Source organism: Miniopterus natalensis, chromosome 8 (assembly GCF_054644295.1).
Source record: "Miniopterus natalensis isolate mMinNat1 chromosome 8, mMinNat1.hap1, whole genome shotgun sequence".
In the NCBI taxonomy this organism is placed as follows: domain Eukaryota; kingdom Metazoa; phylum Chordata; class Mammalia; order Chiroptera; family Miniopteridae; genus Miniopterus; species Miniopterus natalensis.
In genome coordinates, this window is record NC_142088.1 from 70,771,137 (window position 1) to 70,795,592 (window position 24,456).

The window sequence follows — 24,456 nt, forward strand, 5'->3', positions numbered from 1 at the left end:
TTTCAACCCTCTCTAATGGCAACCGCTGTAACTTGCTTAGTTTTGTTGTTTTCAAATGATTTTCTTATCCCCCCCCCCCCCCCTGCCAAAGATCATTAACTCCTTGAGATGAAAGGCAATCTTACTCTTGAGGGTATGCACTGAAATACGAACAGTAGGTGTCCATACGAGTATTGTTGGGTTGAATTAGTGCTCAGTTAGAGAGCTGCTGTGTAATATATTTATGATGTTTTTAAGGGTAGGTTTTTACAGAATGCTTCACATCTCCCATGGAGGCAGGGGTTCGAATCCCACTCCTGACAGAAAAAATAAAGAATGCTTAACATACTTGTTGAGGAAGCAAAATTAAGATGCAAGTAGAATTATTTCCAGTAGCTAAGGTTCCTGCTGAACAAAATAGAGCTGAAAGTTTAATTTACCTGTGTGTGTGTCTTGTAATCATCTGCAAAAAACAAGCAAAGAAACAAAACCACCACCCCCAGTCAAGATTTTCATCCCTTTATCTCCCTTGCTAAGCCCAACAGGTCTTATAGCAAAACTTCAGCAAAGAAAAATAATGTATCATAAAGTTATTGTTCCCACTGTTACATTCCATATGCTAAGGGCAGTAATTTTTACAACTACGGCTCAAATTGGCTGATAGATATTCTTACATTCAGGAAAATGTACTTTGCTTATAATTAAAATTCAACAAGCCCTAGCCGGTTTGGCTCAGTGGCTAGAATGTCAGCCTGCAGACTGAAGGGTCCCACGTTCAATTTCAGCCAAGGGCATGTACCTCGGTTGCAGGCTGGATCCCTGGCTCTGGTCAGGGCATGTTTGGGAGACAAGCAATCGATGTGTCTGTCTGTCTGTCTCTCTCTCTCCCCCTCCCCCTGCCCCCTTCACGTTCTCTGAAAAGCAACGCAAAAAATATCCTCTGATTAGAATTAAAAAATAAATTCAACAAAATATTCCAATTTTAAAAATACACTTACTAATAACAAAGTGCTGCCCCTACAAATGCTCGTCGCAAATAGAGCCTTATTTTTGGTGACAAGCACCTGCCTCCTTTCCCACCCTCTCCCAACTTCCTCTAACCTAACACCCTCTGAAACATTGGAACATTTTGGCAGTAGTCGCAAAGCTTTCAGGTTTTTCTGAATCTAATTTTAAAGGAATAGGAGATATTTTTGAGCTGCTTACCAATCTAGGGATGCGTCATATTTTACTACAAGCTGAAGGTAAAGGTACTTTGTATTTGTTAGGGCTGTGGAGTTGCTTGCCAGCGCGCCTGAAATCGGCCATCTGTGCCAGGAAAACATGACATCCATTCAGCCTCTTCATTAGCTCAGGAGACAACACATTTCTTCTCCCCCAAACTCCAAATGACACAGAAATGCATAAAGATTCCTGGCCTTTTGTCAGCCGTTTGCCATCTTCGATATCAGCATTTTTTAAAGCATATTTTGTGCAACAAAAGCGTCTCCACATAGATGGATGTTTAGCAAAACAGCAAGGCCTTGGGGGGGAGATCAGTGCTTATATGTTTGAAAAAAACTGAAAATCGGACCTCATTCCCTTTAGGAAGTTATTGTTTATATAGGATATTAGTGTTTCATGTGATCCTATAGTGAAACAGGAGCATGTGCGTGTGTTTCCCAGTTTATTTGACTATGGAATCAGCTTCTATTTCCATGTTTTATTTTGTTTGTATTAGGAGCCCCAGTAAGTTACTCTCATGGGACACTAGGATCCAGCGGGACTTGAACTGAGAAGTAGTTTCGGGCAGGTATACTTAAATAACCCACCTGAGATAGGTGTCAAGAGAAAGTTATCTGAGCTGTAAATTCAGTTTCACACAAGTACATCCAGGACTGAGTGGTTTCTCAGCACTGTCCAGGAGAGTGGGGCTAGCACTACAGCTCTGAATTAAACGCACCCAAACGAAAGGTCTCACAGTCATTCCGTTTTAACTGGTGAAGGGCCTCAATGCACTTAGTTGAACTTCTGGGATTTTTTCAGGTCCAGCTGATGCTGTTGGTCAAAGTGAGTCTTCTTTTTCTCTCCATCACATTTACAGAACTTCCATAGTTGATATTTAGAGAGCCCCTGATCACATTTTCACGCTGCTCACTGAGCACGTTCCTTGTGTTCTTTCCTTTCCTATGTGCACGTGTTTTCTTACTCCTTACAGAGGCCTAACTATTTGCATTTTTTGCGGGTCTATATCAGAAATGTTTTCTGTTCCAGGGAGTGAAAACTGCTCCCTTATTACAGCAATTTTAAAATGAACCCACTAAAGTCATATATATATATATATATATATATATATTTTAGGACTCACCATCTTGATTATGTTTCTGGAATTCAAGACACTGAGAGGTGATGCAGTAGTTGGTCATTTAACAAAAGCACGGTTACCTGCTATTTTCTGTTTGAATGTACAGTGACTTACCTGTTAAGGCTTTTTCCTTAATATGGAAGCGGCATCCATTATATATTTTAGATTTCCTTAGCAGGTGATTTGGGTTGATGTGGCCAGAGTTGATTTTAAGTGTTTTTCTTCACTGCCAATTTAAAACCAAGTATTTGTGGTGCTCAGCAAGATTCAAATAGGGGTGCTCAAACAAGAGGAAGGCCTGCGCAGCCCAGAGGAAGAACTATTTGCCGCTTAAGAATGTCATGCCAAGGACACTGCCAGGGTGGCTGGATAGGAGGTTCATGACTTTCCCTTCCCCTTTGGACACACTAAAGATATAGCTGCACGTGAGTCAATTCCTTCTGTGTGAAGTCCAGACCTAGTTCAGTGACTCCCAAACTCAATGTGCTCTGCACATTAATGATTGAGAAAATACACCAAAATGGGTAGGAAAGGCTGAGACACACTCTCACCATAAACCCCACCCCAGCACAGCACCTTACAATGGAGAGGGAACCCCAAACTCCCAGTTTCTCTTTGAAGAGCAAAGGGGAACCACATATCTAGTGCCCGACTTTTATGGCTGCTACGTAAGGGAGAGGCCCACCGCCCCCCATCTCTGACAGCCAACAGGGCTCAGCATTCAGGAGTTTCACAGGAGCATATTAAACAAGGCAGCAATGTATAAAAATCAGATGTGTTCCTAAACACTAACAACAAAATACTGAAAAAAGAAATTAAGTAATTCCATTTACAATAGCATCGAAATTCCTAAAGTATTCCTAAAATACTTAGGAATAAATTTAACCAAAGAGGTGAATGACCTGTACACTGGAAACTACAAGATACTGATGAGAGAAACTGAAGACACAATAAATTAAAAGATATTCTGTATTCATGGACTGGAAGAAGTAATTGTCCACACTGCCCCAAATGACCTCCTGATTCAATACACTCTCTATCCAAATTCCAATGACATTCTTCTCAGAAACAGAAAAAACAATCCTTAAACTTATATGGAACCACAAAAACCTCCAAACAGCCAAAACAATCTTGAGCGAGACGAGCAGGAGGCATCACGTTTCCTGATTTCAAACAATATCACCAAGCGGCAGTGATCCAAACAGCATGTCTCGGCATAAAAGCAGGCACGCAGGTAATGAAACAGAATAGGGAGCCCAGAAGTAAACCCATCCACACATGGTCAATCCATTTTTGACAAAATCATCAAGAACACACAATAGGGAAAGGACAGTCCCAATGCAGCTGGGAACACCGGATGTCCACTTGCAAAAGAATGAAATTGGACCCCTATCTTACAACACTTAAAAAAATCAGCTTGAAATCGATGGACTTGAACATGAGAACTGAAACTGCAAAACTTCTAAAAGAAAACATAGGGATAAGCTCCTTGACATTGGCCTTGACAATGACTTTTTGGTTTGATACCAAAAGGCAACAAAACCAAAAATAAGCAAAAAGGACATCAAACTAAACAGCTTCTGCACAGCAAAGGAAACCACAGCAAAATGTAAAAGCAACTGAGAAAACATCTGCAAACCATATATCCAATAAGGAGTTAACATCCACAATACATAAGGAACTAGTACGACTCAATAGTAAAAACACAACAAAAACAAATATCCCAATTTAAAAACAGGCAAAAGTCCTGAATAAACATTTTTCCAAAGGAGACATATAAATGGCCAATAGGTACATGAAAGATGTTCGACATTACTAATCATCAGGGAAATGCAAATTAAAGGCACAGTGAAATCTCACCTCACACCTATTAGGATGACTATTATCGAAAAGACAAAAGATAAAAGCTGGTGAGTGTGTGGAGAAAAAGAGGGCCGTTGGTGGGAATGTAAGCTGATACAGCCACTCTGGAAAACAGTAAGGAATTAAAAATATAATTACCATATGAATCAGCAATTTTACTTCTGGAATTAGATCTAAAGCAATAAAATCACTATTTCAAAGAAGTATCTGTACTCCCATGTTCATCGTAGCATTATTTGCAATAGCCAAGGTGTGAAAGCAACCTAAATGTCTGGTGATGGATGAATCAATAAAGATGCGTGTGTATGAATATTATTCAGACTTAAAACAGAAGAAAATCCTGCCAGTTTTGAAATGGATGAGCCTAAAGGGTATTATGCTAAGTGCAATAAGCCAGACAGAAGAAAGACAATTACTATATGGTATCACTTATATGTGGAATCTAAAAAGAAGAAAGTCAAACTATTAGAAACAGAGTAGACTAGTGGTTGTTAAGGGCTAGGGAGTGGGGCAAATGGGTAGAAGTTGGTACAAGGTACACACTTTCATTTATAAGATGAGCAAGTTCCAAGGATCTGAAGTACAGCAGGGTGACTAGAGTTGATAACTTATTGAATAACTGAAATTTGATGAGAGATCCTAAAAGTTCTCAACAGAAAAAAAAGAGGCAACTACGTGAGGTGATGGATGTGTTATTTACCTTGACAGTGGGACTCTTTTCGCAGTAAGACTATCAAATCACCACATTGTATGATTTAAATATATTACAATTCATTTTGTCAATTACATCTCAACAGAGCTGGAAAAATAAAAATAAATTTTTGTTAAAAAAATCTACTTCCTCCTAATAATTGGTTTATGGCCTTAGGAAGGAAATTTGGGCCGATAATCTAGTGGATAATTGGTCTGAGTGACCTGGTTCTTCGCTTACCTCCATGAAGAACCCTCGCATTTTATTCCGGGGGGGGAAATGAATCCAGGGTAGGACTCAACACCCTGGTCGGGAGCCCCCAGCGTCACGCTGGCCAGTATGGCTTCCTTGAAGCAAGCACACAGGCCCAGTGCGAAGAACAATAGATCGGGATCCAGAGAGTGTGAACTCTGTCAGTGGCCGAGTTGTCAGAAACAGGTATATTAGGGTGGCCGTATGGTCATATAACTTTTTATCTAAACTGTGACAGTTTTGAATGAAAGGAGGCACTATTAATAATTACACCAGGACAGCAAATGTAAACTGGGACTGTCCTTAGCAAAGTGGGACACGGGGTCACCCTGATTCAGTCACTCGATATTCTGTAGAGATGCTTCCAGTCGTAAAGCAATGATCCTATAATTAGTGAACTGGTCTACATTTATTTTTTTTCTCTAAAGGTAAGGGATGGCATACGATTAAGTGACTTTTCTAAATAATTAGGTAGATGAAATTTTAAATAGAGGTTTTGAGAACACTATCTTCTTAAGATTTATTTTTTGTCTTTGATAAGTCTTTTAAGAAACGAAGAAATTCCTGTTCTTACACCCTTTCCCGACACTTCCACGAAGGCAGTATCCTGAATGCGTTAGCTCTCTTCCTGTCAGGCACTAACCATTTTTTCATGTTCTATTTTGGTTTGATTTTTAAAAAGCAATACTGTTGGCTCACATTTCCCACCAGCCCAGTTTGAGGGCAGGAGGAGCCGGGGAGGGCGGGTGGTGGGAAGTGGTAGGGGAGGGATGCGGGTGAGAAACAGAAGTCCGGGCAGGCCTTCCCCCAGGTCTCTTTCTGGGGTGCACTTAACATGGACAAAACCAGTCTTGCTTCCAGAGTATTCCTTGTCCTGTGGCGTCTTCGCCTTCTGCAAGTCTGTTCTTTAAGGACATGGGTTCTCTGCACAATCTGGCCTCCAAATGCAAGTCAGCAGCTCGGCGCCTGTGCCGATGCTGGACCTGCTGGACTTCTGCCCTCACTCAGGGTTGACACCCAAGGGCTACACCTCCCAAGCTGCTGGGGCCTCCGGCTTCCAGTCAGGTCCTGCCAATGCACGTCAATGGCAGAAAGAAAAGCCAAAGTAATTATTTGCCCTCTTTGCCACCAGCCGCATGGCCTCTAAAGCCCCCGCTCTTCTCTGCTATGGTTCAGTTTCCTCTGGATGACCCTGGCCTTGGGCTTGCCCCACTTAGTTCCTTTTTCCAGCCAGCCTAGGAATGGTGCTGGCTTCCTGCTGTTGCTAATTTCTGAGTGACAGCAGTCTTTTGCTTGTCCTCTCAGCTCTTAATACTGAGCAATCAGTAGTTTTAAATTCCCTCTACTTAAAGTGCTCAAGAGTAGTTTTCTTTTCTTGGTGGAACCCCGACTACTATAATACTCAGTAGAAGAGTGAGCTTTTCCAACTTCGAGGAAGACTCGTTGGAAGGGCCTTATCGTGAGATGGGATGTAGATCTCCTCCATGAAACCTTCCCAAGAATAATTTGACTATTCAAAAATTTCACCTTTTATGTTGGTTTTAGATCTTATTGTGCTTAAGATGCGACTCGCTGAGCATGTCTGGTCTAAGCGAACCATGTTGTTCCACAGGAAGATCTAACTTACCAAGAACAAGAGATATATCTTAGAGATTGGCGCATGAAAGAATGAGTAGAAATGTTTTAATAAAAGGAAACTTTACAAATCAAGTACTTGCTTGTACAAAGATGGATCTGAGCTTTTGGTGTATTTTTACTGAAATAGAAAATACATACTTATAAGTAGAATACACAAATGATTTTACACAAATAATGAATTAAAATAAATCATGCATATTTTACATTAGGTTATCCACAGTCTATAAAATAATCTTTCCCAAATTACATAGTATAAAAATAAGAAATGTTTCAAATTGCCTCCAAAACAGGGATAGTTTTGGCCCCAAATTATAACTGAATTAATAACATAAGCAGAAATTACAATTAATTTTATGTTTAACTTTTAAATACTCCAGGGTTTGAAAATATTCGTTTTATTAAATAGATGGAGGAATTAAATGATCAGGTTTAATAACAAACTTGAGGTAAAAATCTGCATTAAATTATCCACACCAAGGAGAATATATCTAAAAGACTATTTCCTTAATTTATCATAAACATTTCATCTTTCTAAAGTACTCTTTCATTCAAATACACTCTGGTATTTGAACTATTATATGAAATGATTTCTATACTACCTGCTCCTTCCCTGGGAGTATCTGCACATAGGTACTGATTACTCAACATAGATCTACCAGATAAAAATCCAATGCTGCAACTTGACCAAAACTATACATTCTTGTTTTATGTAAAAATACAAATCACAGTATGCTGGCTTCTGACAACTTCCACTTTAATTTACTAGCCAAAGGGGATTAAGAATATACTAGAGACAACAAGGTGGCGAAGGTAACTGAGGTCCCTGCCGCCTCCCACAACCACATCAAAATTACAACTAAAATACAGAACCACCATCACTCAGATCCTCCTGAGATCTGGCTGCACAGAAGCCCCACAACCAGGGAACTGAACAGGCACCGAGACGGTAGGAGACGCGGGCGGATTGGGGCTGAATCTGAGACTTGCCGTGGGCCTAAACCTGGTGCTGCGGGGTAAACCCTGGAGGGAATCTTGGTGGCAGAGGTTTCCCGGAGGAGTGAGGGGTCTCAGCCCCACATCGGGCCCCCAACCCAGGGCTCCAGGGCTGGGAAGAGGCGTCCCCACAACTTCAGGCTGTGAAACCAGCGAGGACTGTCGCTGAGGGTCGCAGAGACTGTGGGAGCCCCAGCAGCTCCTCTTAAAGGGCCCGGCACGGACTCACTCAGATGCTCCCTCTGAGCCCAGTGCCGGGCAGCAGCCTGAAAGGACCTGGGACACAGGGAGGAACTAACCTGCCTGGAATCAGGGTGAGAGGTGGAGGGGCAGCTTTCTCCCAGGAAGAAGAGCTGGCAGAGGCCTTTGCTCCTTTGGCGAGTCCTCCCCCACAGAGCCAATGGGCAGGCGCCTTCTCTGAACCTCACTCACACCTTTGGCCCCGCCCCATGATTCCCGGAGGCCCCGCCCCTCCCCACCTGCAGGCTCATCCAGGACATTTTCAGGGGCTTTTCTATGCAAGTGGCCTCTCTAGCCTTATGCTTAGGACCTTTCTAAAATTTCTCAAACAAGCAGCAGCTGGCCTCAGTGCGCCCCATACCTCTTGATAAGTGGTCCCAGGCCTGGCACTAGCGGCAGCCTGCACTGGCTCACAGCTTGGCCTCTCCTGGACACCTCTAAGCCCAGCACAAGTATCAGCCATCTATGGTTTGCTGTGTCGCTCATGCTGGGTGGCCCTAGATAGGACACAGGCAGAGGCTGACTTTGCACCTCCTGGGGGGCCCCAGAAACAGTGCACGCAGTGGTCAGCTGTGACCATGTTGGATTACAACCCTACCACATCCACGAGTGACACATTCAAGGAGCGCACTTGGTGAACACCAAAGCTCCACTGAAGTAAATCCTGCTCCATAGGGGTGTCTCCAGCACAGCAGCTCTCTGGCTGCAGTTGCAGCTGGTCCTCACAGCTGATTGGCCTGGGGGTCAGTTCCTCCCAGGGACGCCAACAACAACCAAGGCTCAACTACAACAGGACAGTGCACACAGCTCCCTCTAGGGGAGCACCTAGAAGGCCCAGCTCAGGTGACTGGGGAGGCTGAGCCACTGGACCCTACAGGACACCTACTACACAAAGGCACTCTACAGATTCCAGGAGACATAGCAGCTCTACTTAATACATAGAAACAAACACCAGGAAGCAGCCAAAATGCAGAGGCAAAGAAACATGTCACAAAGGAAAGTACAGAAGAAATCTCCAGGAAAGGAACTAAATGAAAGGGGCCAAGCGCGCTAACAGATACAGAGTTTAGAATAATGGTTATAAGGATGCTCAAGGATCTGACTATTAAGAAAACTAGTGAGATCATCAATGACATAATAAAGAACCAATCAGAAATGAAGGCTACACTGATAGGAAGAACAATTTACAGGGAGTCAACAGTAGAGGACACTGAGAATCAAATCAGCAATTTGGAACATGAGGAAGCAAAAAACACGCAATCAGAAGAGCAAAAAGAAAAAAGAATCCAGAAATATGAAGATAGTATAAGGAGCCTCTGGGAAAACTTCAAGAGGCCCAACATTTGTATTACTGGGGTGCCAGAGAAGAAGAAAGACAGCAAGAAATTGAAAACCTATTTGAAAAAATAATTACAGAAAACTTCCCCTACCTGGGGAAAGAAACAGACTTACAAGTCCAGGAAGCACAGAGGGTCCCAAACAAGAGGAACCCAAAGAGGCCCACAGCAAGACACATCATAATTAAAATGCCAAAGTTAAAGACAAAGAGAGAATCTTAAAAGCAGCAAGAGAAAAGCAGTTAGTTACCTATAAGGGAGCACCCATACGACTGTCAGCTGATTTCTCAACAGAAACCTTGCAGGCCAGGAGGAAGTGGCAAGAAATATTCAAAGTGATGAAAATCAAGGACCTACAACCAAGATTGCTCTACCCAGCAAAGCTATCATTTAGAACTGGAGGTCAGATAAAGAGCTTCACACCAGACCAGCACTATAGGAAATGTTGAAGGGTCTTCTTTAAGAAGAAGCTAATGAACAAAGCAAACTCATGAACAAAATAGACCCAGAGACATTGATGCAGGCAACAGGCGATCATATCTCAGAGGGAAGAGGGAAGGGGGGTGGGGGGTGGGAAGAGATTAACCAAAGAAGTTATATGCATATATGCATAACCCATGGACACAGACAATAATAGGGTGAAGGCATGGGGAGGGAGTGGGAGCGAGATGGAAGGGATCATTGGGGGGAAAATGGGACACCTGTAATACTTTCAACAATAAAGATATATATATATATATATATACACACACACACACACGCACACAATAAAATTTTAATATAGGAAATATTTCAGATGCAAAACAAACTTAGGAATTTACCAGAATGACTATAAAGAAATGGAAACTAAATATACAGGGGCAGAAGGTTTATAGTTGTGAGTACGTGAAAGTTTATTCTTGTATTATTTTTTATTATTTTCCATACAAACAACTATAAACCCACTTTTGCCCAACCCTGTCTCTAGCTGATCCCACATAAGTATTTCTGCCTAACCACTAACACTAATCTGGATATTGAGACCCACTTTAGATTATACCAGTTGAACTTTATCATGCATCGAATCCTGGCATTTATTTTATCATCATGTTGTGCTAATAAAAGAACTTAACGTTGTCAGTGTCTTGTATGCATTTTTTTTAACCTATTTTTGCTGAGGTTTTTAGGAATAGATATTTCAAATGCAGCTACAGGACCCAACGTGTGGGGAAAGCCACCCCACCCAGGCCCCCGGGCTCGTTCTGCTGGCACTCAGCGGTCAGCAGTTTAAGGCCATTTTGATGAATTCAAATGTTTTATTCAAGCCAATTAGTTACATACACTTCTTACGGTATGTACTCTTCTCCATATTTACAGCACAGAAGAGTTAGATAGCGAGGGAAAGGCCAGGGGACCCTCGTGGCAATTATTTTAACAAGATGGAATTAAAAGATGAGAAACTCTAATAGTATTTTAGCGTCCTCAAATTTTAAGGCTGCAAGTTCACAATAGTGAAGACCTAGCGACCATTTTTAAATAAAACCGAGTTTACATGCTATAAAAATCATGTTTGCAATGCGTTTGGATTTGTTTTGCAGCTTGTTGAATGCTGTCTGAAAATCAAGCAGTTAATGAAAACTACGTGTTTGGAACATGTGTTCTAAGAGGCAGCGCAGTGGAGACTCATAAGGCCAGTCACTTGGAAAAGTTAGCCACTTCATCGGACAGCCGCGGCCTCCAGAGACCTGTCCTGAATGCCCACTGCGCAGTGCTGCTTTCCACACCCAGCTGAAAGCCTCCCTTAGTCTAGATGCCAAGGCCTAAGAGAAGCAAACACGGAACCACGGTCGATGCGGCATCACCGTTGTCACTACTCTCTCCATGAAGCACCTGGGACACAGGTGGCGGTTGGCATTCCTCTTGAACTGGAGAACTGTCAGCATCACAGAATTCGAGAGCGGAGAGGGCCTGAGAAGACAATGAGCTCAGCACCTCACTTTCCCCTTGAGGACAGTGAAGGAGGGTGATCCAGGGGCCCAGCATTTAGCAAGGAAGCGGGCACGCGGAGCTGGGCGCTTCCACTTGACTCTCGTCTCTCACAGTCCCTGGGAGGCAGCATTAACCTCCCTCTCACAGCTAAGGAAACGCAGGCACACCCGGGTAACTCCACCAATGGGAAACGGGGAATCTGACCCCAAAGTTAGTGCTCTGGCCTCAGAGTAATGATTCACAAAGTGTGATCCTGGGAACAGCAGCAGAGACGTTACCTGGACACGTGTTAGGAATGCACATTCCCAGGCCACACAGACCTACTGAAGTAGAAGCTCTGGGTGGGACCAGCAGGCCCTCCGGGATGCACACTCAAGTTTGGGAGCCACGGCCAACCTTCAGCATGCTGTCTCTGTGAAACTTTACTTGGAGTATGTATATTAAAATACACATAATTTTACACTTAAGCTACTACAAATGTCAAAAGAACTTAGTGTATTATTTATACTTTATACATAATTAAGACAAGGATAGACTTCAACAAAATTTTACTTTGGATGTTACATAGTCTGATTGACAATAAATTTTTTCATAAGAAAAGAAAATGTGAAAACTATTCAGAATAAGCAAATACTGGTAATGAGATTATAAAGAACTATTTCTACATGGTGTCAAAAATAAGACTCTTGAAGCAGGAATGTTCTACAAACCTGCAAGGATCACTGAAATTAATGAATATGCTCCTGTTGGCTTGATTACTTGCCATCATTACCACTAGGTATAGGAAAACCAAGTTCAGAAATATTGAATGCTTAGCATACAAGGATCTAAGTTAAAGTTAATAAAAGTAGCTCTTAAAAAAGAAGTCACATGTAAAATTAAATTAAAAACTAAAAATTTCACAGAGTGCCTTGTTAAAAGTCAATTTGGAAGTTTTACTTTAGAAGTTCCAATCTGGAAGTCTTTCTTTTCCAACTTTAAAATATCATGAGGAAATGTCTTCATCTGACTTGTTGCCACCCCAAGTCCCCAACTCAAAAATAAAATCACATTCACGTTACCAAATACTCAAAATGTTCCCACTGGATATTTTGCCATTTCAATTAGCATTTTGGCAAATATGCCTAGAAAACTAATTATTTTCATATATAATTTTTCTTAAATATATGTCAATGATTTCATTTGACATTCTAATAATGAACATATATTGCATATAGAAAATTTTAGAGGAAACCATCGTTTTTTAAGTGCAACGGCATTAAAATGATGCTTAGTTTTAATATATATGTAATAAACTAAAACTTTTTAGATAATCAAATGAGAATGAAAATATGGTAATTTAGTAAGAGTTAAAGATTTCAATTATTATGTAATCTTTATGCCCAATAGCAAAACAAAAAAGTTTCATGTTGATACAATAGTGAATTCCCAAGAGCCATTATTTGCTTCTAATTTATAATGAGCTCCTCTTCTGTCTCCAGTTTATTACAGGCTCTTAGATTTAAAGGGAAATTTCCTGTATATATACAGTACACAACCTATGTATTACTGTATTATTAATTTTTGTACAGATGTGGGAGGCTGATACTAAAAAAAAAAAAAAAAAAAAAGGAAATGTGGGTCTAACTATTGTGACTCTATGTAAAAATGTACCTCAATCTATCTAAATGGAACTTTTGGTACTTAACAAACATATTAAAATAGAACTCTAACTTCAAAGTCTGTAAACCGAGAAGCTCATATATGCCATGTCACCATTACAAAAATCAGCACACAATATGTTAGCTATATGTTAAATCTGTAGATGTCACAGATAATGATACTCATCTCTTATTTCTGTGAATTTTTCCTAAAATATTTAGTAGTAAAGAATTCTCTCAAAACGAGAGAGAAATGAAGCTGGATTATAACAACAGAAAATGCTTAAAATTTCATTTATTTGCTAGTACAAATATGAAAAATTATCTAATTAATTTCTACTTTATCATCTTTGAAGATATTTTGCTTCTTGGAGTTAGTGCTACAGATCTCACCACAGTGCATTGTGAAAAACCTTGGCTTCCACTGAGGTCATATTCTGCAACCCCAAATTGGCTCTGCCTGATTGACTGTAAAGGGAAATTAGCATTCTTCCTGAAACAAGGCTTCATACATTTGAGAATATTTACATTTAACCTGTGAGCTCACATCTATAGCGACAATGAACTTTATTCGTCAGCTTCCAGGAGGAAATTGGTTTAATTTAGAATTAATTAAGTCAGGCTGATGGAAGCCAATATTTCAACTTTTTTAAAACATCAAAATTTATTAAAGGAATAAGTACAGGTGCATTAGATAAATCTAAATGGCCTTTCTAAGCTCCAGAAAGCACTCATCTAAGCAATCCCAAGGCTGCTTTATCTTTCAGTTTTGTTTTAGTAGAGATTCTGATGTTCATGTAACAAAGTCTTTCTGAGAAAGCAGCAGACTTCCTCAGTCAAGCCGTAATTTGAAACATCATAAAATAATGGGATTTAAATTATGTATGGGAAGAAAAGTAGAAGACTGCAACGAGGTACTGGAAATCTCTATTTGAGTCTTTACTTTCAGGAAAACATGAACACAAGCCAACACTGTTGTAAGAGAGTGTAACCTCTCCCAAGCGTCCCCAAAGGCCTGCAGTGTGGTTGCTTTGATCCTAGGGCTTTGACACCTAGATTTCTGGGTACTCACAGAGTGCCCAGAATATTTACACACAATATTTATTTCTTGAGAACATGAACCCTTAACTACAAAGGTGCAGAAAGAAGTCCTCAATTGCTCACTCTGGCTATAGTGACCGAATACAAAAACCATTCAGATAAATAAAACCTGAGAGAAAAGACAGTAACAAAGCAGCAGTAACGCTTACTTCAGTTAACCAATCTGAGGGTGCTTCCTTCTACAGAAGGTGCTCTTCAATAATAAAACGGCTCAACAGAGGCCTAGAAGTCCTCCTCAGGATCTAACCAGCATGCTAGCTAAGGCTTACTACTTCCTGAATCCTGAGTGACAACACATGATCTGCATGACGTGGACACAGGGCACATGAAGAGCCCCAAATTCTAAGTTCAACCCCTTTTCCTACCTAAATAATTTAAAATTTGAATGTCACTTCCACTGTTGCAACTATTTACCCTGTAAATTGTGAAAGGTGTGGGTGAACTGTCAAACAGCAAAAACAGAAGGTAGAAGTGGCTAGATAACTTCAACCAAAATTAGTCGTTGAGTAATTGAAATGTTACTTCATTAAGTTCTTTTTAGGAGAACAATCCGTAAAAGTCCACACTCTTTACATGCCTTACCCGTGTCAAGCTAACAAAATCAGTATTACTTTAGCTTAACAAGAATTGCTGGTGGCACCAAATAGGAAAACAGCTGTCTGGTTTTTAAATATAATATCATACATGATCTTTTAAATTAATATAAAAGTTCTCAGAACAACCAGAAAGAGGGCTAAACTTCATTTTAGACTCATTGTAACACCAAAGCATGTTGAAGAATTTGAGTAAGACAAACTAAAGCTAAACATAGCAAAGGGAATTTTTAAAAAAATTGATTTGGCCCAGCCAGGCGTGGTTCAGCGGTTGAGCGTCGACCTGGGATCCAGGAGATCAGGGTTTGATTCCCAGTCAGGGCACATGCCCGGGTTGCAGGCTCGATCAATGACTCTCTCACCATTGATGTTTCTCTCTCTCTCTCCCTCTCCTTTCCTCTCTCTGAAATCAATAAAGATTTTTTTTTTTAATTGATTTGTTAAGTTTTGAAGAGTAATGACCTATTCTCAAGAAATTTTAAAAGGAAATTGGTTCTGATTAATCAAAAGCCTGGATGAATCCTGAGACATATGTTCATCCCCGATGTCTACAGTGAACAGAGTTTAGGAGCAGTTGCACAATAAAAATATTTAAGACCTAAGTTTAAGAGTTAAAATTAGGAGTATTTTATATTTAACGTAAGCTTGGTAGAGGAAAATTTCAAATGTAATTTTAAAGTAGAATTTCTTCTTGCCTTCCTTTGGTATTTTACCCATTAAAAAATTATTTAAACATAGAATTATATAAAGAAGAGGCATCCAATTCTATAGTAATTTGGAACGTTTATATGTGAAAAAAAATCAGAAACCAAGTGATAGATCTATAATACACAAATATATATATAAACATTTTATTTTTATAATACTCTTTATCACTTCAATTTAAATCATTCCATTATGAAAATGTCTTAATTGAAGAGAGAATATTTCTCAAAACTCTAAATTAAGCAGAGCTTTATCAACTAAATTTACAGCAACACAGTGTTTAGAAACACATGATTCTTCATTTTACAATACTTCCCTTTTAAAAATTTGTCATGTTTGTCACAGATTTAAAATACAAGGCACCTAATGCTATGAAAGGATAACACAGTATATGTAGTGTCAGTGAACCAGATCTTTTCTCAAATATTCTTTCTAAAGTCTAACCAAATTTGCATTACTTGACACGTAAATTAAACATTTTTTGTGTGAATTTGCAATAGTCTACAAAACATAAAATATAATCTGTACCTATTACAGGCAGCTTAATTTAGCATTTTACCTGTAAGAAACACTGATCTACATACTAAACGATTTCTTGAAAACATTTTCATAGTATAGTCCAGCATTTAACAAATAATATGTGAAGATAAAGTCTCCAGACATTAGGATTATATCCCTTGATTAGTTCAGATTATTTCATCAGCTGAATTCCTTGAGATGCGTAAGGCAGGTGGTCCTTTAGATGGACTATGGACTGAAATTTCCTATAACTGTAGTGATGTGTACACAGCTATATAACAAAGTACTTCATCAGGAAAATGAAGAACACTGATATGAGGAAAATATATTTTAGAGTTCCAAAGAACTGAAACTATTATTTTTCAGACTAGGCACTGAAACATTTTTCTCCAAAACCGTGCCAGAGATTGTCTCTTCGCTATATAATGTTCCATTGTCAAGCTGAAAATAAAAACAAACACAAAAAAATCATCATTAGATAACAACTACCACAGCTTTCATTTTCTATAGTTTGTATTTTAAGGAGTAAATTACCTTTACATTGAAATATATACCAAACACAATATATATAGTGTATATAACTGGATACTGAACTTGAGCTGAGTCCTGAGAACTCATGAACATGAGTTCTACAGCATTCAGCACTATCAGAGGCGGACACCCAACACTACTTCAAGATCATGTGATTAAGTTTAGTCACGTGTATTTCACCATTTCACCTGAGACAGGCTTCCCGCACAACCTGTCCTACTTTATTGTAGTCCATTTTCTTTAGTCTTCACTATCTCCCCTTTATCCAGCTCTCACTTCCAAAAATACTGAAACTTTGTGTGGGGGTGGACATGAGTGTGAGTATGGGAATAGCACAGCACACTAGGGAGGGAAAATGCCTAAGTCATATCAATAAAAAGCTTTAAAGAATAACTAGGTATATATTTTTTTAATTTAAAGATGGCAAATAAACACATATTAGTTCCACCTTGTCCCTAAAACCTCAGTAAAAAGACAATAAAGGGATTTTTTTTTTAAAAGGAATATACCACATGGGCAAAGAGAAGAGCAGAGACAAGAAAACAGTGGCTAACTCTTAGCTAGCAATGGAGAAATATGACCAGATATCTCTAAAGTGAAGACAAGCAAAAACAAGCAGATTGGTGCAAATTTTATAGATAAAGCAGTTAGACCCTCAGATGTCCTCCTCTTATTTCCACAGTTGGTGCCTCTGCTCTACCTCAGAAGAAAATCTGAGGTTTATTCCCTAAAATAAGTAGTAACAGAGGGTCTCTGGACTGGGGAAACGCCAAGCACATCCTACATGGCTCAGGAAAAAGCAACATTTGTATAGTCATAACAATGTAAATACTGATTATAGGTCTACCCAAAATTATGCAATAACGATAGTGAGCTGATGAGGAGGAAGGAATGATATTGGGTTGGCAAACAGGCAAGTGGGGTGAGAGCAGAGGAGGGGGACACTTGAAAGTAACCTATCCTCATTTACCATAGTGGGAAAATCAGCTGAATATGCCTAAAACTGAGAAAGCAAGAAACAGAAGTATAAGCATGGTACTTAGAGCAACAGGGAGGAAAATATCAAGAGAATCCACTAGGAGTTCAAAGTGTCTCCTAAGAATGGGAAAAGAATGACCGCGGGATAGATGGGCAGAGCAGGAGCAGCTGCTCTGTGCAGGAAGTCCTGCAGAACCCCAGCTTCCGAACTACAGGCACGTGCAGCCATCATAACAGGCGGGAGAGGACCAACCACGGAGGAACACACAGCCAAGACAATTAGCTTTAGTTTACATGGGAATTCACCATGAAGAATTTACTTAAGCTCCAAGGTCTGTGTGAATGCGAGGAATTGCCAGGAGTTGTCCAATGTTCTAGGTGAGGAGGGAAACCCAGTTGCAATCAGGAAACATTTCAATCAGAGTTGCCTAAAGTTATCTTAGAAGAAAGGAGCCTGACTCTAGAGAATTTCAGCAACTTATTGTGATCTCTCATTCTAAATAATTACTTTTGTACCTGACAAAGAGAAATGTCAGGTATATTTCAAGCACTCATTCAGTGAAACATAAAATATAATGTACTCTTTCTGTCATGTAAAATATAAAAGATATTTCTTAAAATTTAAAAAAAACTGGGGAAATTTTCTTGAAACATTGGTAAATGAAAACGCATAGAAAATCAGGATGTACACTGTGCCAGTTATAGTAACACACATACATAGAAAAAAGACGGAATATACACAAAAGTATTACATTTTTCTAAATTTTATACTCAAAGAAAAAATACGTTTCTAAAGTATATCATTAAGTAAAATGATGACCCTGAGCATGAATAAAAGTAACAGTTAAAACTTGGAATCACTTAGTTTGAGTCAGGCACTAATATTGTACGTACTTCAAACTTACGAAGTGTTTAATATTTCTAACAGACTTAGGAGGGAGGTTCTATCGTAACCCATTTCTACAAACGAGAAAACGGAGGCACAGAGAGGTTAAGACGCTTGTATAACGTCACACAACTAGTCAGGGAGGAGCTGGAACCGAAACCCAGGCAGCGTGACTCCGTCAGCCTCCAGGCTGCACCGCCTCTCAAACATCTAGCTGCGCAGACTCGGCTCTGCACCGAAGCCGCACAGGAACCAGCCCCGGCCCACACGGCGCCAGCCAGCACGCACCTGGGCGGCGGCTAGCTCGCTGCATCCTCCTGAGAGACGCCGTGCATGGCGATGAGGCTCTCGCACTGCTCGCTGTCCTCGGGAACCCTTGGAAAAAGGCAAGAGTGAAGGGAAGCTTTAGAGCTCAAAGGGCCCTTAAAAATATCCATACAAATGGCTGAAGCTGTGTGCTCAGAATAAGACTAGGACAAAATTCCCCAACAGTCTGTCCCAAGTTCTTTTTCTAGGAGAATGTGAAGACTTTCTCTCTTTAAAAAAACTGAAGAAGAAAATTTGAGGCAATGTTATCATATTTTATTATGAATTTTATTCAAACCAATAAAAGTTTTCTACATTTAAATTTGTTATAGCAAAACAGTAGGAACTTTGGTTTTACCTGTGAATCAAAACATTTTTTAAAAAAGTAGATCCTATCTTATCACCCAAAGGAGCTGAACAAATTATCTTAATTTCACCTGGCATAGCACATATATAAATTATAATCTTTCAATAAGTCTTCATAAAATCTCTAAAAGCTAGGCCAGCATGATATGATCCCCAGTTTATTTAGCAAACATTATTTTTTTAATAATTATATTGTAGCTAAACCTACCTCTGAATTCGATGTTTTCTGCATATAAAGGCAAAAATTCTCCTGATTCCCACCATCACAGGGTCCCAATTATTATAATGGCACAGGAGAGTTACAATAAAAAATGAAAAAAATACAGGGATAGCGCCTGCAAAAAATAACCAAGAAAACTGCACCTAAAAAAAAGAGATAGAAAAAATTCACCACAATTATCATGAAGACAATTTTCCCCTTTAATGTAAGTTTTCCTTTTATGAAAAGTTGCAGTAATAAGTTAAAACACCAAGAAAATAATACTAAGTATTGACAATGCATTGCTAAATGCATTATTATTAAATATAAGGATTCAGGACTTCGACATACTAACCACTTGCTTAAATTACCAACAAGAATATTTCTCACTCAGAAAACAGCCTAGAGGAGTCAGGAAGGCATGCTTTTCATTCATCAGGCAGCCGCACTGCTGAGAGCAGAATTATGAAACTTTAAGTTTCTGTCTTACACATCACATTGCCCATTTTCTCTCCACTGATTACTGCTTATCTCAAGTTGATCCCTCCCTTCAGTTTCTGAAGGCATCGTCAAAAACTCAAATTTTAAAAGACTATGTTATGCTTTAGTTGTGATATGCTGTGTTGTTACAGTTCTTAAGTCAGTATTAAAAAAATTCTTAACTGCAACTTATATAAACCTTTTATTAACAATCTACAACAAACTCTAATCCTGACACTTGAAATGAGCTTGATTATTTAGTAACAAGTAAAAAAATTTCACAAGGAAATCAGGACTAAGTAAAATAAAGACTACAAACAGGATACTTTTACTAAGAAATGTGAGCCAGAAAAGATGAGCAGCAAGCCAAGCCTCAGCGGCGCAGTGCCTCAGACATCATCAGGTCTGATCTGCCATCCCATCATTTTATCAGCGTTGTCAGGAAAATTAAAAATAATGAGATGCCAGAAATTACCAAAAAACAAAAACAAAAAACCATTCTTCTCTCTCAGTAGTTTACCTTTACCACCTACATTCAACTAAGATAAAAAACATCTCTTGAAGAAGCCTGCACTGATAAACTACCGACACTTATCTACAATACAACGGTGGTTCGCTTTCAAAATAATGATGAAAATATAACTCCTACCTTTAAAACAGGGAGAAAAACTGTGCTTGCCCTCTTTAAGAGTTAAAAAACAAGGTTTAGAATCACAGGCAAGACTCCCTCTGGTGGGAAACATATGCTATTTCATTTCACAGCACCGTGAGTCAGAGCAAAGGGGTTTTGTGGGAATGATGTTTTTATGAGGGACTCACAATGCATAACACATGAATAATCACTGACAGCTTTAACACGGACATCCTGCGTGTATGGTACACACACAAGCTAAGTCAGCCTAAGAACACCCAGGAAAGGTCAGTCAGTAAAAGAAAAGAAAAAACCTTCATGATATCAAATTATTGGTATAACAAATTCTTGGAACATTTCCCAGCATATTCAATAATCTAGAAAAACCATGATGCACCTAAATGACCCATGACCAGAAAAGTATGATAAACGTATGACTAATGAGAGCTAAAAATGCAGATATAGTTGACAGAATGATTTCATGAATATTCAGCTAAAAATCCTATTTTACAACTGAATTAAAGCAAACTTCATAAAGGTAAGTAAAACCCTAAAGAACTTTTAAAGGCAAAGTTCACTTTTAACAATGCAGTTGTGTGTTGCCACATAATAAAAAATTTTCTATTTGATTTCCAAGAAGCTAGGAAGGCTCTTTTTAAAAATGAAGACATTTATTAACAAAGAAAATTGCCCATATAATCAAAAATATGTCTAATTCCTAAATAAATCTGAATAAAAATCTGAATACAATCAGATATGGTTCCTATTATACAAAATATCAATTATAAATAGGTTAAAATAATCAATTTGTTTTAAGCACAATACATATTGTTCATAAATGTTAACACTTCAGAAACTGTATTTAGACATGATTGACTAATAGGATTAAAAAACCCAAGAAAGTGGATTTTTCCTATCATGCTTCTCATACAGCTCTGGGGCCTACCCTGCTACTTTTCCCATAGGTATCTTCCTACCCTCAATGCCTACCAGAGACTCAGCCTAGTCATTTAAATGGTTGCCTAATAATATATATGAAGATGATCCAGAAAAGGCCATTTGGTTATGCTTTTCTAATCAATGATATATTCATTTATATACACACATATATATCTATAATATGTGTTTTATATATATACACATTTTTTCTTTTCTTATGTTTTGCCTTCATCTTAAAATATTTGATTAAACAAATTATAATTTAATTAAATTAGATCCCATGACAATACTTTTTTTAAAATTCCCTAAAGTTAACCTTTAATTTTTATTTTTCAAATTTACACAAGCTAATATTTTCAGAATATTATTAAAGTTCAGTTTCGCAGTGGTCTACCACAATCCTCTAAGAAGCAGCACTTCCCCCAGTTTCAGTGAAATAATTTTGGTTGATAATCAAGATTACGACCCAAAATGTAGAAGGACCTGGATATTATTTAAATCCTTAAAAAAATCTAATATGTATAACTTTAGTGTCATATATATTTTATAATATTCACATTCTTTGAAAATGCATGGTACATAAGATAATTAATTCTCAATTACAGAGCTCTCATTTTTAACTATGACAAATAAGGATTTACTGAACCACAAAACAAAGTTAATTATCACTACAGAATTTTTTTTTTAAATAAAGAAGATTGATATCATTGAAAGTATTTTGCCTTTATACTAAAAAGTGCACAAAGATCTAAAGAAAATTAGCTTTTAAAATCTGATGATAACTTTTATACATTATAAGCCTTTGGGCTTTCAAGTATTTCCTCTTCCAGTTATATTAAACCCCCCCCCCCCAAACACATATACACACACCAATTTGTTATTTAAAAACTTACAAATACTGAAGTGAGTGGTCCATGGCTCCACTATATCTTTAGATTAGCCAATGGCACATCTCTTTTGTCCGTTAACCCCTAGGAGTACTAAAGAAACATCTCCCTGCAGGCTGCTGGAAGGGACATAGATTCTCTTTTCTGCAATGTTTGCAATATTGCCAATATTTATCACAAGATTCCCATATCCAGGCCAGGACTTCATAGAGGAGGGAGGAAGCCCCCTGCCCTGCTAATTCAGATAGAAATGACCATTCGCTGAGAACCAACACTGCTCATATGCCTCTCATATCTATAGTAGTATTAGCACAGTTAAGGAGTTTATCTTAGAAACCAAAACACTACTACTTATATGATAAAATACCCTTACTGCATACCACTGACTTACCAAAGAACATATGGAACATATCTGCTCCAAAACTAAAAAACTACATATGAAGTTACTGCTCTTAAGATAAAAAAATGAAAAGCTAAAAATGCAAGAGATCTCTTTCAGTACTTCTTACATCTCTATGTAGTAAAGCACCTTGGGAGAGAAGGCAGCAAGTATTATTCATGGTTGCATCCCTTGTAATTTAGTCACATCCCTTAACTTTCATTAGCTCAGTTTTTAATAATATACATAAAATATATAATAAATAGCTTGCCTTACCTTTTGCATACACATGTCAGCTATTATGGACAGAGGTATTGTAAGGCTTAGTGCAAGTGTGCCTATCAATGATGAGGTAAGAAAGCAGCCCCTAAAGAGGAAAAAACAAAACATACATTTCCATATTAAAAAAGTAAAAGGACCAAAGAAAAACAATGATCAAAGACAACCTATCATAAAATATAGATGTGAGAGAGCAAAAGCAAAAATAAAAGCTCAAGATGGACTGAGACATAATAAATAATAAAGTTACTAAGATAATTCTTAAGGTTTATCTTCAAATATTAAAAATTCAAATATATAAGTATAAAAATTTTGAGGTATTTTATGCTACTTTCAAGATCTGCTTACAGATATTATTAAACTTTGAATATATAGATTTCCTTAAAATTTTTTATAAAACTGTGATAATGATATTTAGCTAACAAAGCAGGCAGCGTTATTAAAATTGTAGGACAATACCTCACAACACAGGCTTGAAGAAAGTGATAAGCCAACATGTGAGTCTATCATTAAACCAAAAATATCACATCCTCATGAGCTTTAAGTCTTTAAATGTGTGCTGCTCTTTTGGTTTGGCTTAGCATTGAAAAGAAAAAAACTGAGTATTTTTAAAGGATATTCTCTTGTTGTTTTCTATTTTTCTAGCAACTGTCCAACACCTGTATTATTTTCACCTTAAACTATCAATATTGGTATCAAATTTTAAAATATCAATCTGCATATAATTTTGTTCAGTTGAAGAAAAAAGAAAGCAAATAGATGAGCCATTTATAAAGACTAATAATTTGGGTAGATAAGAAGAAAATGAATTATAGGCCAAGATAAAAACCATAATATATATAATTAGGACTACAGAACCCATGGAAATTATAGGCAAGCAAATTCTAGCTTAGTATATGTTAGAATTAATAATGCAGTCCTGCAATTAAAGAGGCTATCTCTTGAAAGTGTCACTTGAAGTATTTAACAGAGGCTGGACAATTAGTTCTTATTGCTGCAGTAAAGAGAACTCAGGTACTAGTGGTTCCCACTACTCATGAGCTGCTCTGTGAAATGAGGGTTCCAGGATTAAATGAGTATATTTTAATGTAGCTTATGTTCTTAGAGATTTATAATGCAAAGTGGAATCATAAAAAGTCTGATAGGCTTGTTACGGTTGTTCTGACTTACCAACACCTAGAACATAAGGGCTATGTTTGTTTCATTACTTATTAACTTAATGCTACTGAGTTATTACTATGAGTCCTCTTAAACACTTGAGTGTAGAAGTGAATCTGGAAAATAAACCTTGAGGTCCTGAAAAATCCATCCTGGGCAAAGATAACACAGCTTTGATCAAAATATATGACTTTAGTGTCCAATGTAACTATTCAATAATAAGCACTCGTGATACACAGTAGGGAATATAAACTGTGTGCCCTCTGTGGAGGATGATTTTGCAATTCTCTACCAAAGTCTAAAGTCTACATGTTTGACTCAGTCTTTCCCACTTAGAGGCATTTATCCTATAGAATGCTAATATATAAATGCAAAGACATATATGAGAATATTCAATGCTATATTATTCACAAAGCAAAAGGCTGGAAACTTAAAATGTCTCTCAATAAGAAACTGGTAAAACACATTCTATCCACTCTGTAACATAATGGGTTAGAGTATAGTATTTTAAAATACTGGCTTTAAAAAAATGAATTGAATCTAAGTGCTGTTATTTGAAGACTGACAAGACAAA

General features: G+C 38.2%; 1 protein-coding gene across 2 annotated transcripts in view; it reads right to left on the reverse strand.

Moving 5' to 3' along the window:
- Window positions 1–15,402: 15,402 nt before the first annotated feature.
- The window catches only part of SLC35F5 (solute carrier family 35 member F5), a 34,617-nt gene continuing 25,563 nt past the window's right edge, over window positions 15,403–24,456 (reverse strand). Inside the window, exons 13-16 of one of the 2 annotated variants that reach the window (XM_016199495.2) lie at window positions 22,722–22,812; window positions 19,139–19,293; window positions 18,547–18,633; window positions 16,226–16,304 (exon numbers count right to left, since the gene is read on the reverse strand). In XM_016199495.2, coding sequence (XP_016054981.2) covers window positions 18,558–18,633; window positions 19,139–19,293; window positions 22,722–22,812 — 322 coding nt within the window. In that variant the 3' untranslated portion in view covers window positions 16,226–16,304; window positions 18,547–18,557. Of the gene's footprint in view, window positions 16,305–18,546; window positions 18,634–19,138; window positions 19,294–22,721; window positions 22,813–24,456 lie in introns of both variants that reach the window. The other variant, XM_016199493.2, reaches the window with a different exon arrangement.